General features: G+C 38.2%; 1 protein-coding gene across 1 annotated transcript in view; it reads left to right on the top strand.

Moving 5' to 3' along the window:
* Positions 1–15318, top strand: part of COG6 (component of oligomeric golgi complex 6) — a 51336-nt gene extending 36018 nt beyond the window's left edge. Inside the window, exons 14-19 of the mRNA XM_417082.8 lie at positions 2170–2301; positions 2812–2979; positions 5080–5187; positions 6672–6725; positions 9401–9480; positions 13443–15318. Of these exons, the coding sequence (XP_417082.2) occupies positions 2170–2301; positions 2812–2979; positions 5080–5187; positions 6672–6725; positions 9401–9480; positions 13443–13590 (690 nt within the window). The 3' untranslated portion in view covers positions 13591–15318. The remainder of the gene's footprint in view (positions 1–2169; positions 2302–2811; positions 2980–5079; positions 5188–6671; positions 6726–9400; positions 9481–13442) is intronic.
* The last annotated feature ends 3306 nt before the right edge of the window (positions 15319–18624 follow it).

Raw genomic sequence — 18624 nt, 5'->3', positions numbered from 1 at the left:
GCAAATCTCTTTTCCTGGAAATAGCATCATTTGTAATAATTTTTATAAAACACTTAGGGCATCACTTTTTTAATTTAAATTAGATTAGCAATTTAGCTTTCACAAATTAATGTCAGTAGCTGTTTTACAATTTTCTTTTTTAATTCTGAAAAAAAAAGGCAACTTTATAAAAATTTAGAATGAGTTTAGCAGTGCATTAATTTTCTCTGAGCTTAGTAATAATTCTACCTCTGAAGTAGTCAGGAATGTAAGCTAGCTCGGATAGAATTTAAAGGTCTTAACCTCTTTTCTTGTAATGTTTTCTTCCCCATTAATGTTGTCCACTATCTTCTAGGTGGGAGCAAGGAACTTCAAAAGAACAGGTTAAATGAAAGTTGAAGCTAATTTAGAGGCTTCTGGCCATCAACTACTTGAAGGGACAGAAATTCTGTAATTGCATAAAGAAGCCTGAAATTATCATTGCCATGATCTGTATGTGTATTGGAAGTGAAAGCCCTATCAAACTCTAGTCTCAAATTAATGACAAAATATCCCTGAACACGGTCCATTTCAGGTCTGAGAACAGTGTGTTCAGGGCACGATCAATACCCCTAATATAACAAGAATAAACAAGAAGAAAGTCACTCACTGCTGTAAATTTCAGTAGACTTTGCTACTAATCAGCACCAAGTAGTAAGTGCTTCTTTCCAAATTGCTTTTACTTCATTGCCAGGAGAATATCTGTTTAAAATTTTGAGCTGTTTATGCTGAACAGCAACTGTTCCTTGAATTGACTGTATTATCTCTTGGAAAATGAGTGCACTTCAATGTTCAGAAGGATCCAAAAGAGTTCTTGTTTGATCTGTTTTAGCAACAGATATGGAGCATGTTGGCTGTGTCTAAGGGGACCATCCAGAGCTACCTTCTATTCTTACAGAGCAGAAGTCTTAAGAGATTTGAAGATACTGCTGCACCTACACACCTTGAGTGAGACATAGAAACTGGTCCCAGATGAAGCCAAACTTAGTTTTCCCTACGTCCTCCTGGAAAGAGATCGTGCTGTCAAGTGTTCGCTTGCTCTGCGTTCTTGGGGTCTTCTTACTTCCATGTCATCTAGACAGACTTGTGCTTCCCTTTGAATAGGCAGGAGACAGGAAAGAGAGAAATGGGTTTTTGTCACAAGGAAATGAGGACAGCAGCCTGGGTTGTAGTAGGTAGGGGTCTAGAGGCACCAAGAAGCTAATTTGAGCCATCATTGAAGACAGAAAGGTCTGGTTATCTCCCTAATGGAGTTTGAGGGTTGTGCCTGGGAAAAAGAGATATGTTAGGTTTTATATAATGTAAACATTTTATGAATGATACAATTGGTATTTACCTGTTAAAGTACATGCGCTTGTGTTTAAAATGTAGAATTTTAACCTATTTCATGTTCTCCAACTATTCATAATCTTCCTCAGAAAGTGTGTTTGTTATGGTTTTTAAATATCTGTGATTCTCATCTCTCTCTTATCTTTGAGATAAGTCTGCAATCCAGAGCTCACGCTATCTTTGCAGTTTATGTAGGTGTACTTGAGCTTATGTGCAGGTCATTTGTATGCTGATAATTTAAGGTACAAACTTAGAAGGTATTAAGACTGTTGCATCCATGTCTACTGCTGCCTACTGCAGCTCTCATACCAGCTTCTTGACTTGACAGAGTAGGCAGCCTTATCAAGGAGATGACCTCATTCAGCTGCTGCATTATGGCCCTAATCTCCCAGAGCTCTGCTAGTGCTAGATTATGGAGCCTTTACAAGAAGCCTTGCTCAGAGTAAACTCGGTGCCAGCAGTGTGGCTGTCCTCTGGTACCTAATCTAGGAAATATATGTATGTATATATATTTTACTACCAGAAACTGTAGCATTTGAGTTTCTCTAGCTTGCTAGGTTGTAAAATAGGCATACTTTGAATGAGAGGAGAAATTTGGTTTTGCTTATTTGTTACCAGAACGGATGATTATTCTGAAAATTTTAGGCATTTATTATCTGAAATGTGCTAGATTTTTCCAGGGTCGAATTAAAGTTCTTCTCTGCGTGGCTACGTGTAATTTTGCTGTTAGATGGTTGCATTTGTGCCACCAGGTTTGATGAAGTTTGCTGTAAATGGCATTTATTAAAAAAAAAAAACAAAACAGATTTTCTTCTTCTTTAGGTTGAACTCCCACCTCCTGATCTCGGCCCAAGCTCTGCACTAAATCAGACACTTAATTTGCTACGGGAGGTTCTGGCATCTCACGACTCATCTGTTGTTCCACTGGATGCCCGTCAGGCTGACTTTGTGCAGGTAGAAGGGAACTTTGAGAAGGGGGGGATAAAAGGTAAATTTAGGTTATTCTTGGTCCATTAATCTTTTTCTTCTGGTCCCATTTTGGAGCCTTCTTCCAAACTCAAGTTTTCAATGTGAATAAGATGGTGACTAACTAAGTGGATAATTACAGTACAGTATGGAGTGCTACTCTTAGCACAGTGTCTACATTCTGTTATCCAATTACGACTACTCCATTAAGTAAATACTCCATCAGAATTGCACAATTGCCAATTATCTAATCTGGGTTACTCCTCCTCCTACTAGGTTAGAATCTATTCTCAGGTTTTTGTACTTTTCCCATCACTATGGTAGCCGATCACCCGCTGACAAATCCAGTAGAAAACTGCTTTCACAGTTGGAAACTCTCATTTTTCTTTGTTCTGCTTTGGAGAATAAATACATGATAGAGACAGAATGAGCTTAGAAGCCTCATGTGACATGATTTCCTTCCACTCCTCCCTCTTTTCTTTGTATTTTCTATTTTAGGTTCTGTCTTGTGTGCTAGATCCATTGTTACAGATGTGTACTATGTCTGCTAGTAATTTGGGCACAGCTGACATGGCAACCTTCATGGTAAATTCACTTTATATGATGAAGACTACTTTGGCTCTCTTTGAATTCACTGACAAACGTCTGGAAATGTTACAGTTTCAGGTGAGCCTTAGCAGCCCAGCTGAAAATAAACATAATATTGTTTTTTTGTTTTGTTTTGTTTTGCAATCTCTAAGTTGTGATGTGAATGCAGTTGTCTTTAAAAATGTTGGTTTTTGATCAATTCTAAAGAAAATGGGATTAGTGGGGCTCTTATTATAAGCCAATAAAAGTTACAGAGCCAATGATGGTACACAGCATCCTTTATTTCAAACATAAAAAAATATTAGGAAAGTTTTATTTTAGTTGCAGATAAACCCATATCAATGAAAACTTTCATTTTCTGAGTCATTCTCATTATTCTAGTTCACTTGCAAACTGTGTGAATTGAAGCAAATAGAATTTGAAAGCTGAGCGAAACAGCTGGCTTTGTTTCATCCTATGGGGTGTTAGTACAGTATACCTGAGGTCATTACTTCAGTGCTTCTTTTCACCTTTCCATTCTCATTTGTTAGGTTTCATCTAATGTGGCAGTTTGGTAGTTCGTATTTGGTACCATTTCAAAATGGAAATGTAGTTTATAAACCATTCACTTGGAAAAAACATAGGCATTGCCTATTTATAGTTATGCTACATAATAATCTCTGCAGTACCTCTCAGGAGAGTTTTTGGAGCTTGAAGACTTTGGGGAAAAAAAAGTCTCAACTTCTTATTTGAAAGCATCAGTAAAGATTGGCTGTGAGCCATTTCTCCCTTTCTACTCCTAATTAGAATTTCTAGCACCTTTTAGCTGGGAAACAAACAGAAAACCTCACCAAACTGTCTGGGGCATTTTGAACTTCCATTACCAGAGCTTTTTGTTCACAGTAAATGTTGCAATCGATTTATTCTTAAAATAAGCAGTAGAACTGAGGGTTATGCATTTAATACCAATTGCTTTCTTCAAGTGTTCTACGAATACAGAAATAGAATGGAAAAAAACCTTTAAGATTATACATAAGTAGATTATCAAAGGGAAGGCAGAATGGCATATTAAGTAAGAAAGAGTTTTCATAGGAAAAGAAAAAAAGAACTCCTGAAGACGGTTAAAATCTCCAAATTGAAATATTAAGATTTCCCCCCTGATTTGTAAAAAGTGCATTTTTCTAAACAGTTTTAGAAAGTAAAATGCTTTTAAATATCAAACATAGAAATCCTACGCTTTACTAGAGTTTGATATATTGTGAATTTTAGATTTTCCTTAAGATTAGAAGAGAAATAAATACGGGACAGTGATCTGTAAAATTGTGTTTAATCACAAATCTTCCCAAATTACTCAAAGGCAATTGCTTTTGCTGTGACTGGTTTCTGTAATTAATTGGCTATTGTTCTATCAGCCAACTTTTTTTTTAAACACATGGCTATCAGTACTGAATTTGGAAGCCTTGGTGATCTTGGGGAAATGGTTTCAAGCTCAAAGAGAGTAGTTTTTGATTAGATGTAAGGAAGAGTCTTTTACATTGAGTGGTGAGGCACTGGAACAGGTTGCCCAGAGATGTGGTTGATGCCCTGTCCTTGAAGACTTTCAAGGCGAGGCTGGATCAGTCCTTCAGCACCCTGATGTAGCTGTGGTGTCCCTGTTCATTGCAGGGGAGTTGGACTGGATGGGACATCTAAAGGCTCCTTCCAATTCTAAGGATTCTATGATCCTATTCTGTATTTTAGTTTCAATTTCATTTTTCCTTTGAGAGACTATCAATCATTTTTTGAGTGTAGTTTGTTATAAAGCTGCCACACTGTTGTCAATATTTTTATAAGTTTTGATATTATCAATGGGCTGAATGATTTTTATCACATATTTTCAAAGAACTGTAAGAGCTTTCAATTTTTTTTTAGTGCCGTTGAATTTACTAATAGAAAAAAGTTCAGCTCTTCTGTAAAGAATTATCAATAATTTTATTACTGGTTCCTCATAATATAGAAGATGTAAATGGGTACAGTAATTATGTTGCATGTGTTTGTGTTTTAACCCTTGTTTATTAATCATATTTCTTTTCTTATTTGTGTTTCTATACATTTTAAGAGTAATTGTGCTTCTATACATTTAAGAGTACACATTCCAGATTTTGTTTTATTTTATATTCTCATGCATATTTTCTAAATATCTTATGCTTAAAATTTCAGATTGAAGCTCATTTAGATACACTCATAAATGAACAAGCTTCCTACGTCCTAACTAGAGCTGGTCTGAGTTACATATATAACTCTGTGCAGCAACACAAACCAGAACAGGTAAGGTAATGTACTGGTTGCATTGAGAAGGTAGTGCATACCTGCTGACCAGAAAAACTTTGGCATTGTTAGTTTTGTTAATTAAGTATTGTGTGAAAGCAAAAATTCTGTTGATTTCTCACATAGTGCCAGGACTATTAGATGAAGGTACCTTGCAAGTACACATTTTCCTCATGCTCTGTGTTAAGCAAGCCTAGCAGGTTTGGGATGCATCATTCCTTCTGGTTTATCTGTGCAGATATGTTCTCAGAAGAATTGTATAAGTAGTATAATATCCCTCCAAAAGTGTTAGAGTGGAGCTGGCTCTGAAACACAAGTAGTGAGTTTGTATACCCCTTCCACAATACGTAGGACATATTGGGCCTACTGTGCGTGTAACATTCCCCTTTGTTTTTTTCCTACTGTGGTTTCCATTTCCAAAGTAGTTACCTTGCATGCATTCGACAACTACTGGTTTCTGTGAAAAAATCTTAGATAATAGTAATTTTAGATGAATTTAATAGTAGCGTTTTGGCTTTATTCACTACTTTACCGTTTCTAGAACCAAGATGATCTGATTCTAAAAGTGAAAACATCAGATTTCTTAGAAAAAGTTGAAAACTGACACTTGGGGCTCGTGTTCTTTGTTTCTTTTGAACCATCATTCGTATCTGCTCGCTGTTATTATATCTTCTCTTCTCTTTACCTTTGTCTGTGATCTTTCATGATGGTGAAGGGCAGTGATTATAGGAGGAAGTGGTACTGCATTGGGGAGTTTCCTGTTCTTTGTCTAGGCAGTATTTTTATATAAAGTGCCCAAACTCAACAGATTTTTTTAAAGAACCATTTTAAATGCAGAAATTAGTAACTCAGTTTGATTTCCTCTTCATAAGCTTATCTCCTCTTCTAAAACCAATTTCAAATAGACCAGAGCGGATTGTTTAATGGAATGTGGATAGAATTTCCAGTAGTAATTTTCTTTCATATCTGTCCACTGCCTGGCTGCAGGGGAGAGATTGTTACAGGATTCATTAGAGGGGTGAGACAGCATGTATGCATTGTAATGCCATGTAAACAGAAAGGTTACTGGGGAGCAGAGCTGAATTCAGTGTGATCTAGGAGCAGATGAAGAGGTGGAGATTGTCCTCTGTAATCCTGGAACACCAATGTCATTTGGACAGCTACCAGTTGAGTTTTTATCCCAGACCTTGTAGAACACTTCTTCCAGGTTTTGTCGTCTAATGGTGAAAAGAGGAGAAAAGTACTTGAAAGGACGTGTGAAAAAGACAGTATTCCAAATTTTTAATCCAAGGGAGTGGTGGAGTACAAATGAACTGTTAGCACATTTCCAGCACTGGTGTGGTGATTCAGTTTCCAAGCGTGTAATATCCTGTAGCAGGACTAAGTAACAATTTAGTACTGAACAGATTGTAGAATTTATTATTTCTTGTCTTTTTTCAAATGCTTGAGTTGACTTCTTTTTTTTTTTTTTTTTTTCCCTTTAGGGTCCTCTTTCAAATTTGCCAAGTCTGGATTCCATGTCCCTGAAGGTAGCAATGGTAAGCATTTTTCAATTCCATTTTGTGGTAGTGTTGCTGTGACCTGGGAAAGAATTCTGTTAATTTGCGTGATGTAGTAGATATTCATCTCACCAGTTATGCTCTTTAAGAATAGCTGAATTACATGTCTGGGAATATTTTCTTCATTTGTAGTAATTTGACCACTTGAAGTAATAAATTCATAAATTATTTATGAACTGGTAGTAATAGAATATTAGTTTCTAAGTCTCGAGAAGCAGAATTTTACTTATAATAACGTTATCCCATGAGTCATCTTAAATTGCTAAAAGCAAATACTTAGCTCTAATTAGTTTTAATCACCAGAATTTATTTTTTGCTAGAATGCTTTGAAATATAGGTTCTGCTATCATTTATAATTTTAGTCCTAAGGCTTTGATTTTATGCAAATAGTTCAGCTAAACTCAGAAATTAAGTGCTGGGCGTATGCCACAGTTATTTCTCTCTTTATATTTGTTATATATAGTTACATATATTTTTTTAAGCTGGAATCTGCATTATATTTTAAAACAGATTATCAGCTGATTCTTTTTCTTTGTGTATGTGAAGGCTATTTTGCATAGAGATTGCGATATCACAGTTCAGTAGGCAATAACATACGATGTGTCACTCTTCTTGCTTAGCCAAGTTTAGCTTTATTCTGAAAGTTTAACTATAAATAAGTCCTACTCATCCAGCAGTGCATGCACACCCCATGAAAAACATCCTCGTATAAATCTTGAGATCACACAGGGGCTTGAATTTGTTGGAAGGGAAAGGCTGTATCTTTTTCGATTCAGGAAATGGGTCGTTTTAAGGATGTTGAATCCCTCCTAGTGGTGTCAGTATAGCCTATATCCCTCCATTCCAGTTCTAAACCAGTGAATCCCAAGCTGCTTGGAAGTGCAGAGCTCTGGCACAGTGCATTCAGTCGTTTTGGGACAAGGGGAAATGCCTTTAAGTTGAAAGAGGGAAGATTTTAAGTTGTATGTAAAGGGAAGTTCTTTACTATGAGAGTGGTGAGGTGCTGAAACAGGCTTCCCAGAGAGGTTGTGGATGCCCTGTCTCTGAAGGTGTTCAAGGACAGGTTGGATGGGGCCCTGAGCAGCCTTGTCTAGTATTAAATGTGGAGGTTGGTGGCCCTGCCTGTGGCAGGGTTAGAGCTTGATGATCCTTGACATCCCTTCTGACCTGGCCTATTCTGTGGTTCTGTGGTTGACTCAGATCAGCGTGCATTATTATCAGTATTTATACATTCTGCATTTAAAATATCTTCTACTTATCATAGGACCATGTTTCCATGTTTTTAAATTGAATCTGTATTAATGATTAATGGTCATAAATAATAATTTTACTTGAAAAGTTAGAAAGTTACCCAAGTTTTTTTTTTTTTTCCATAATTTTTTTTAACATATGTTTGCTTACTCTTGAACCAAGTGTGCTGAAATGAAGCCCACCTAAATCTCATCTGTTACTGTACTCTGTCTGCTTCCTAGGACTTAAACCATAAGGGAGAGAGAGTACATGCAGGTAGATTCACTGCCTCTCAACTTGAAATTTTTCCAGGTCGCAGACTTTCAAGCTGCTCACATGTGCTTACAGATGCTGTTCTAGTGAAGTCCATACTTCTCTCAGTAATACCTTCCCTGCTTTGCCAGCCTTGGCGGATAACCCTGTGAGAACTGTGACATACTTCATTAGTTGTTTATGTCCATCTTTTGTGTATTTAAGTGATGATGGGCATGGATTTTAGGATTTAGGAGCTTGAGAAGATTACTCAAATGTTTTAGAAGACAGCTGTTACTAGATAAAGTCGCCTTACCTGAGTTAGTAGTTCCAAGGATGGAGGCACTACAGCTTTTCTAGGTCACTTCTTGCTAAGTTTTTCAGTGATAATGATGCTGCTGGTGAGAATTTTCCAATTAGAATTTAATCATCTAATCACAGTTTTCCTTATCGCTTGGAAGAACAGAAGAGCATGTCCATTATCTCTCATGGGTTCACCTCTGAGACCTACCACCATCTTCTCTACAATTACACAGTAAATATTTGAAGACAGCAGTAATGTTTAGTGCTTTCTTCTCCAAATTAATAAAATCAAAGCAATTCAGTATTTTTCGCTATATTATGTGGGGGATAAATAAACCTAGAAGGAGTTAATGGAACCTCAAGTAGGTCTCTTGGTCTTGCTTCTCCCAGCTTAACTGCTCATTAGGTTATTAAGCAGCAGCTTCTTGGAAAAAGTGAAAAACTAACATGTTGTAACTTGGACAGGCCACATTTCTTTCTGGAATTTACAGTGCTCCCTCTGCATTGAATAGGGTAGGCTTAATCTTCCGTGGTGCATACCTACATGCACTGTCTGCATAGAAAACTTGCGTAGATGTGGAAGCTACATTCTCATTCTGCACCCTTCCACCCATACTCCTCAGGAGTCAGAAACTTGACATTTTGGTGGCAGAGGTGCTAAGATTTGATGCTGTTGTAGACTATTAAGCTCTGCCTTAAATATTTGTATATTATGTTAGTTTCTATCTTAAAGGTATGAAAAAAGAAAATCATATCAAGTAAGAAGATGCCTCTTTAATGTAGCCACTTTTCAGAGATATGTGTTTTTATCTGTCTTCACATAACGAGTTATTTCTATGTTGATCTCATATTCTTTTTCCCACCCCTAGGCTCAGTTTGATCGCTATCTATCTGCTCCAGATAGTCTGTTGATGTCCCAGCTGAATTTCCTTCTCAGTGCCACTGTGAAGTAAGTATCTTAACTTTGAATTTGTGTTTTGCCCGTATAGGAATCGGAAAGATGAATTTGATTAGGTTTTTGTGGATCATGATATGAATTCAGGTTATCAGCTGCAATCACATTTGCATTGTACTTCAGGTCAATTTTGCTTTGAGTCACCAGTTTTTGAAAACAGGAATATGTAATTTTGTAAATTTCTGAAGTACTCACTCTTCATTTAACAGACGCCATCAAAATGAATTACACTCATCTGTTTTAAACATGTTATGCTGTGTTGGCTTTTTTTTTTGTCATTTTAGTTGTAAATTGTTTTAGGACTATTTTGTAAGCATTCTGAAGACAGATGAAATATTCAATTCTCTGCTCAAGATTTCTTTTACCCCCGCTGCTCCATTGAGTCTAAAATTATCAAATGTGTTGTCTTTTACTATAGGGTATTGACATTTTGTGCTATTGGATAGTGCTCTGAGATGACTTTTACATGGATTTCTTTTTTTGTTAGTGATTTTTTTCCTTTGAAGTGTAGAAGTGAGGAGTTCATAATTTATCTCTTCTCTTGTTTCATGAATATATTATATAATATGACAAATAAAGGCCTACTGAACCCTAAGGCTAGGGAAAATGCCACGAATTTCTTTCCAATTAAATGCAAACCAGATGAAGACATTTTGTAGTACTTAATTCAGAGAATTATATGCTGTACTGATCAAAAAGTTTTCTTGACATTATTTTTCACGTTTTGTCAAGAATGCATGTTACAAGAAGATACGAGAAATTGTAACTGACACATCACATTCTGAGTTAATACTCTAACATTTGGGTTCTCATTACTGCTGCCTGTCCTCCAAATGGGACTGTATTACAACGTCTTACGAAGACAGGCTGAGGGATCTGGGCTTGTTCAGCCTGGAGAAGAGAAGGCTTCAGGGTGACCTCACTGCAGCCTTCCAGTACCTAAAGGGAGCCTATAAACAGGAGGGAAGTTGACTGTTTATGAAGGTGGATAATAGCAGGACAAGGGGAAATGGTTTTAAGTTGAAGGAGGGGAGATTTAGGTTGGTTATCAGGGAGAAGTTCTTCACAGAGAGAGGTGTTCAAGGCCAGGTTGGATGGGGCCCTGGGCAGCCTGGTTTAGTATTAAATGTGGAGGTTGGTGGCCCTGCCTGCAGCAGGCTGGTTGGAGCTTGATGATCCTTGAGGTCCCTTCAACCTAAGAAATTCTATCATCTTGCAGTTAAAGAAGTGCTATATAGCAAGGGAAAAACATCTATTGCTGGGAATTTATTGCTCAAGCTCTTCTCACTCAGAGACTTCCAGTTTCACGCCATACACCTTCTGCATAGCTTGGCGTGGGGGATGTTGGTTCCTCTCAGCAGTTTGTTGGGTCTCTCTACTAGGGCCAGTGTTCCTGCAATTCAACCACCAGAGCTGACTCTGTCTTATGAGCGTAGCTCTGTGCAGTACAGATCCAATGAGGCAGCGTGAGCAGCCATGTAACAGAAGCATTGAAACTTCAGCTTCTAGATGTCAAGCTATTAAGCTGCTATTTTAGCTCTCGGTATATATATTTTTTAATGTAGGTCTATTTTAAAATCATAATAACAGTAAATGAATTTTGAAAGCTTCAATTTTTCGCTACTAACACAAAAGCAATTTTTTTGAGGTAGACTTGATGCTACCATAAAGACGTAGGCACGCGCTGAAATTGCCTTGACTTAATCATTTCTTTCTGTCAGATGAACCAAGATAAACTGGTCATGTATGCACTCTTAGCCTTACTCCATTTATGAACTTCTTAAACCTCTCTCAGCACAATTTAAGTGAAATTTGTGTTATCTTGCAACAGTGGGCAGCAGAGAGGTGAGTGGGGAGCCTATGTGAGGATGATTGTTATAACTGCCACAGCTCAGCTGACAGAAAGGGGTTTATTAACCGGCTGTAACTCAACATTGCAGGTTGGCTTCTGCACAGAACTGAGAACAAAAGCTTTCAAAAGGACATATTTACATAGATGGATGCTTGCAGAATCTTGTTCTTACTATTCAGGTTTTTTTTTCTGTAGTAAATAAAGCTGCAAAATTCTGAAGTTTCTCCAAATTCAAGTAAAACACGTGACTGGTGCTATCATTTCAATGTTATTGTTTTCAAGTTAGTTTTACAGAGATTTGATGTCAGTTTTGAAGACTTCTTCCTTGAAATCACATCATTGTGATTCTCAGTTCCAGTTGTTGAGCTGCAAAACTCTGAAGTCATTTGATTCTCAAAAGCAGACCGCATGCTTTTGATAAGGGACTTGTGCATTATATACTCACTGGCAATATAATTTAAGCTTTAAGACCATGAAGAGCATTCCCTCCAACATTTGCCAGCGCATAATCTTGTATTTCAAATTCCTTTGCTCATTTAAAAAAAGTTTTAAGGTATTTATTTCCGTGGCTCTTGGTCTTGTCAAGCTCTTTCCATTTGTGTTGGATCACAGGAACTGAATGCTGGAATTATTTATTTTTAGAAAGTGCTGCCATTTGTGTTGGTGATAAAATGGATTGTGTTGTTATGGCAACTGAAATCCTAATGTACTGATTAATGACATTGACATTATTTGATGGAGAGACTCATTTTGTGCTGTTCAGCCCTTTGGAATATTTTAATAAACTTTTTCTTTTAATGTAATAGTATTTGGTGCGATGCAGTCAGTCCTATACAAATCCTTTGTGCAGTACTTTCCTAAAAGGTGGTCACGTTACTGTAGCTGAGTGATCCTGAGCTGTGTTCTGAGACTGTTGTTTACCAGGAAACCCTGATTACACTAAGAGAGCATTTCTAGATGTGCTTTTATAACAACAGCCTGTTTTTCAGGTATTCTAATCATCTAATAATTAGAAAGTGGGCAGTGGTTGTCGAAAAGACAGAATACTTCACATCAGCATAAAATGCAGTATGTCTCACCTATTATCTCATAGTTTCCATTTCTTATTTTTTCCTGAAAATGCAAAGTTCTACACACTCAGTATTCAAAATTCTTCTCATCTGTCAGTCCACACTCACTGTGGTCAGAAGTGGTAAATTCAGCCCTGAGTTCAGTGAGTGCCATTTTGGTGGTTTTATTCCTTTGCTGCCTATCAGTTACAGCAGGGCTGGACCTGGGTTCATGGTCATTTCCATTTCCTCCACTTCTCCTGGTGTCCCGTTTGTATGGGTTTGGCTGTAAAATAGTTGTAATCATGTTTTTGTTGGATAAAAATGCATATGTAACTGTAAATACATTACCATGGTGATCAAAGCAAGCATTCAGTGGGCAATGTAAAATAAAAATATTTGTGTTTAAAAACCATTAAACTTCCCCGTTAATTTTAGCATGGAATCTTCATGCATTGTTACTCCATTCAGATCTGAAAAAATAACAGGATGCAGGCTTTATGGTATTGTTGGGAAAAGGCTGTAGTAATTCGAGATCTATGGCCACTATCACTTTCAGCTCTTCCTCTGACAGATTATGGAGTAGGTGCTGTCAAGATAAAGCAAACAGAATATGTTTTGCTCATAGATGAAAACAGTGTGTATGTTTACAAATGTCAGCGTGAAAGGCCAGGCTGGATGGGGCTGTGAGCAGCCTGGTCTAGAGGGAGGTGTCCCTGCCTATAGCAGGGGGTTGGAACTAGGTGATCTTAAAGGTCCCTTCCAACCCAAACCATTCTACGATTCTATGATTTTTTTCCTTCTACAGTTTCTTTTCATGATTGCAGAAATAAAAAATGCAAATTCCTTGTTAATCAAAGTCATACACATCAGTTCATGTATGTACAGCGCAGACAGGAAAACCTTCTTTTGTTGTAAAGCTTTTCATTTGTTTTCATATTTGAAGTAAGAGAGCTTTTTAATGTAACCGGCACTGAACTCTCATGTATATTTGTAGTGAATATTGTTAAATCCCTACAATGTGCAAATTATGTGAATTTATTTTTATTTTTTAGAGAGCAGATAATAAAACAATCGACAGAACTGGTCTGCAGAGCTTACAGTGAGCTGTATGCAGCGGTGATGGATCCTTCAAATAAATATAAGGATCCAGAAACGATACTACACAGATCTCCTCACCAAGTTCAGGCACTTCTCTCATAGTCGTGCTTCACCCAGATTTATCAGAATCCATAATACTGTCTTTGTTATTTGCATTGAGTTATTTTTCTGTCTTGAATTTTGATGTATAACTATATATTAAAATATGTAGGAATGCGGTTTTTTCTTTAATCTGCTTGGCAGAAGTGAAGTCTTTCCTGTGTCTTTGAAAACCTTCTGTAGGCCAGAAAATAGAATATAGATTAAAAATTATTTTAATGTATTCCTGTAATGGAAATGGACCTTGACAATATGCAATCTCTTTGAAAAGAGTAAAGGAGAAAGGTTTTTCCTTGCCTATACGTAATCCTTTCAACTAGGTGTTGAATCAGTGTCTCTTATGACCTCACCAGTATTTTTATTTGCTCTTTTCTCTATTCTTTCTCTCCTTTCCTCAGCCTATCATCAATATACATGGAGCCTGCTTAATGTTAATGCAGCTGATATAGTTTCAGTGTCTCAAGTCTTTTATAGCTCATAAATCATTTTGCAATATTTGACAAAATTGTGTTTTTTTTCAAAATCTGTTGATTAAATCCTTGAGGCAAAATTCCTGTGTTTTTGGCATCCATTGTCTTGTGTTGCTATTTGGGTATCTTTCAGTAGGAAAAAAAGAATATTTAATTGCATGTATGTACATAACCCTAAACTTCATGCTTTAAGTTATTTTTCTAATTTTGTTTTACTAGAAGGATTTTGTTTTAGTGAAATTGTTGTGTAGGAGTCCTTATATCAGTTGAAACTTAAGGTTGGGACCAATAAATCTGTAGGTTAGGAAGATCATTTGCACAGTGGTATGGCCATTACTTATAGATAGGTATCAAGGGGGAGATAAGCACTCATTCATATTGAATCAGTTGTATATTTAAGATGGATGCTTTTAACAATAGTAATATTCCCCATACAGAACACATACTTAGTGGCAGCCGAATTCATTGTATGCTTGCAACTGAGCAGGAAATAGAGAAGAGCAGCAGCAATACATTTTAGTCTCTTGGAAAACTCATGGCATAGATCAGTGTGCTCAGAAATCAGCTTCAGTGGTAACACCACACTGAAGTAATATCTCCTTTTCTTAATGGGCATAATTTGTTGGTATAATATAAAAAGATTGGAAAGTGCATGCCCCTGGAGATCTTGGATCAGGCATTAATTCTTTTGTAAATGTGAATGTTGGATTTAATCTATTTTAGAACTCCAAATCTGTAAGAAAAAAAAAAAAAGAAGAAATACTTAGAAGCTTAGGAAAGCTTTAATGGAAAATTAGGTTCTTCTACTAGGTAAGGCATTTAAATTATTCAGGTTTTGCATTACTGTAGTACATATTCAGAAGGCTGATCATTGTTTAATAATAATAATATTGCTCAGTATGCCTGTAATTATTATCCAATATGTGAGAATTACATCAGTTGTCAAAAGGTTATAAATTAGCTTGTTAATAGATTAACATACTCATAAGAATGAACTTTTTCCTCAAATTAAACTTGACCTCGGTCTCCAGTAATCAATTAGTAGTTTGCATGAGGAGTAGCAAGAAGTTCCTTCCCATCTTTGAGTCCATGTAGAGACTTATCTGTGATTTTACCTTCTCCTAATAGTAATGCAATAGCTATAAAAGTTGTAACTCATAAAAATTAAGGTCAATCACTAATTTTGGTCCGTGCAATTAAAGTAAATGTCAGAGGGTCACAAATGAGTAAATAAATCAATAAAAGGCATTTCATTTACTGACTTCGGTCTTCCGTGTTGTTATTTCCTCTGCTTGCCTTCCTAAAGCAGGAAGGAAAAGATTGTTCGATTTGGACCTGCCATTCCTTGGCAGTGCTCTTACTGTCATTGTACAGATTCCCAGGATTTCCTCACCAGCAGCTGTGGTGCTTCAGTCCTCTCATTGCTCAGCTTGATGGATTGGCCCATAAGCGTTGCACTGAACGGGATCTTGGTGGGTGGCAGCACTTGGGCCGTATATAGACCAGTTTATTGTAGATCTGGCTTGAGTATCAACAACACATCTGCTCTTGGTCCTTAAACACTTTATACAGAGGGTCAGGTCTTCAAAGGGTGAGTCCATTAGCAGCATGCTTGGGAGAATGGTGCAAAAACACGTTTGAAACTGGCTCCAGCAGGCAGTGCTCTCTGCATTCGATGTTCAGATGACCCAATTCTGAGAGTAGGTGAGTAAAGGGCTTCTTTATGCATTGTTGCCTTATGCAAAGAGCACTTTTGTGGAAAGCGAGTAAGCTGAGTTCTGGGCCAGAGGAGTTTGGAATCTACATCTCCCTCGTTACTGGAGAAGCACCCAAACGCTTCACTTGTGTAGCTCAAAATGGAGCAGCTCTGATTCTGCTCCCGTGAATGTAGCAGCAGAAATGAATGCAAGATACGGAAGACATAAGACAGAACAAGCAAGAAGGAGTTTGTGATACGTATGTGAGTATACTCCTGAGGAGCCCAAAGTCTAAATCTTCTGACAGTTGTTACTTAGGGACCTTATCTTTGGCCTCCAATGCCATGAGCCCCAGAAACAGAATCGATACGCCAGGACTTTACCATCCACCCCATTAGCAAGCAACCAGCAAGCCACAGAGCTGAGTTGGACCCAGGGTTGTTCACCAGCGCTTAGTGGCAGTGCCTCTGTGTTCAATCTTTGCAAAGCTTTTTCTCACTCTCTCTTTAAATACGTGCACTACACTGAAAATAAAATACAGACATTGTTTTAATTATAGCAAGCACGCAGCAGCCCAGCCAGAGTAATTTTTTCTAATAAAGGAAAAGAGGCATTTAAGGGAGTTTGGAAAGGTGATAATACATTTATTTTGTAACATCTGCATGCTTCTCCCTACTCTGAGTTTTACAACTCTAGCCCTGAATTTTGTCTGTTCATAGACTCAGCCGTAATTATTTTTATTAAAGTTTTTGAAATATGTCTTGGAGGAAAATACTTTCGGAGCCACTAAACTTTTCCATTCATTTAAAAAAATTCTGGCTGCTCTTTAATCCCTTTGCTTGCCCTGCTGAGTCACTTTGCCATCAACCCAGGGGGTGGGGAGCTTAGAAAATGTTGAAAATGAAATGGAGGGGTTAGGCATATTTCCATGAGCATAACACGCCCTTGAGAAGCAGCACAGACATGGGTGTGGGTTTGTTTGAAATCTGCTGCCACCTGCTTCTGAGGGAAAATGCAGAAAAGAGCCATTTGCTTGTGATGAGGGCACACATCCAAAGCACCAGGGTAGGGCCGGCTGCCCTAAATCAATGCGAGATTGATGTGTTTGAATAGCTGGGAGAAAGGAACTGGCAGTAGGAGTGGAAGGTGTGCTATGTAACTTAACTCCTCCACATGCTGCATTTACTTGCTAAAGGTTGTCAGAACCTCTCTCTCTCTGCCTTACCCCATTCCACTGAAGCACTTCAGAAGCTAAACTGTGGGATGATCCTAGAACTGCTGTACCAATTCCAACCCGTGGTAATTTGGAGTAACATGAGCTCCTCTGAGGCATCCAGTGCTATACAGAGCAGTAGATGAGCTTGGAGCCAATTTGTTTCACGAATGTATGTAAGTTACACTCATGTATCATTTTTTTTTTAAACTTGGATGTTTTTCCTGAAGGCCTTTCATAGGGCATCCTTCATAGAGGAAGGAGGATTTTTGGTTTAAATGACATGCCCTCATGCCTTGTGGCAGTGGGCTCTGAAATCCCCCAGAGATTTGGCTGCTGAATGGCTGCAGCTCGGTGGCCAGGATTCCTGGGGCACCCTGCATTCTGCCTGCTGGTGGCACAGATGGGACACTGGGGACAACAAAACCACAGGTCCCCACCCACCCGCTGCAGGGTAGGAACTCAACTTGGCTCATCAGAACCAAACTGATTCTTCAAAAAGTTTAATTTCGACCATTCACTGCTCCAGTAGAGACACTCACAGTAACCTGGGGTGTTTGATTACCAAATGCTCAAGAGGTAGCTGTACCTCTCATGGCACAAAAAGCCTTCTGATATCCCATGCTCTTGAGTAAAGGGGCACTGATGTAGAGGTAGTGTGGAAAGAAATGGACTGAAACCCAAGGCATTGCTTCTGCCTCAGTCCTTCACTAACATCCAGAATCCTTTAACACAATGCTATGGAAAGACGAAGTGCAAAGTGAGGGCTGGAGCACTTCCCCTACGAAGGCAGGCTGAGAAAGCTGGGCTTGTTAAGCCTGGAGAAAGTTGTGGGGTGACCTCATTGTAGCCTCCCAGTACCTAAAGGAAGCCTACAAACAGGAGGGGAGTTGACTCTTTACAAAGGTAGATAATGGCAGGACAAGGGGAAATGGGTTTAAGTTGAGGGGTGGATGATTTATGTTGGATATCTGGGGGAAGTTCTTTACCAAGAGAGTGGTGAGGTGCTGGAACAGGCTTCCCAGAGAGGTTGTGGATGCCCTGTCCCTGGAGGTATTCAAAGCCAGGTTGGATGGGGTCCCGGGCAGCCTGGTCTAGTATTAGATATGGAGGTAGGCGGCCCTGCCTGTGGCAGGGGGGGTGGAGCTTGATGATCCTTGAGGTCCCTTCCAACCCAGGCTATTCTATGATTCTATGAAAGGATACTTGAAAATGTCCATTGGTCCCTACATTATGGCCTGAATCAGGGTCCAATCCCCTACAGTTGACTTTACATACAATGGGGAAATGAACCACATGAGACTCTTCTCTTTAAAAATGAACCCAAAGAAGGCTTCTTTAGACTACTTTGCTTTAGTAGTAAAGAAACCTTCTTCAAGCAAGATATGGCTGAAATATATTTGATGGATTACTGTAGGGCGAATGGCAAAAAAAAAAAAAAATCCAGTTGCGTGTTTCATATTCAGACAATGAAGCTTTCATGTGCTGCCTCGTTCACAGATGTGGTATTGTCAAATTGCAGGAAAATGCCTGGCAGACTGTATCATCGACTATATTTGGGGATAAATAAATTCAGAACACACTATTTATAGAAGCCACACAAATAAGCACAGAGTTCTTATCAGCCAAAGATAACATTAGTCGTGATTTATCAAAG

The sequence above is a fragment of the Gallus gallus genome, chromosome 1, assembly GCF_016699485.2.
Source record: "Gallus gallus isolate bGalGal1 chromosome 1, bGalGal1.mat.broiler.GRCg7b, whole genome shotgun sequence".
NCBI classification, from domain to species: Eukaryota; Metazoa; Chordata; class Aves; order Galliformes; family Phasianidae; genus Gallus; species Gallus gallus.
This window is presented reverse-complemented; position numbering and strand designations above follow the sequence as displayed.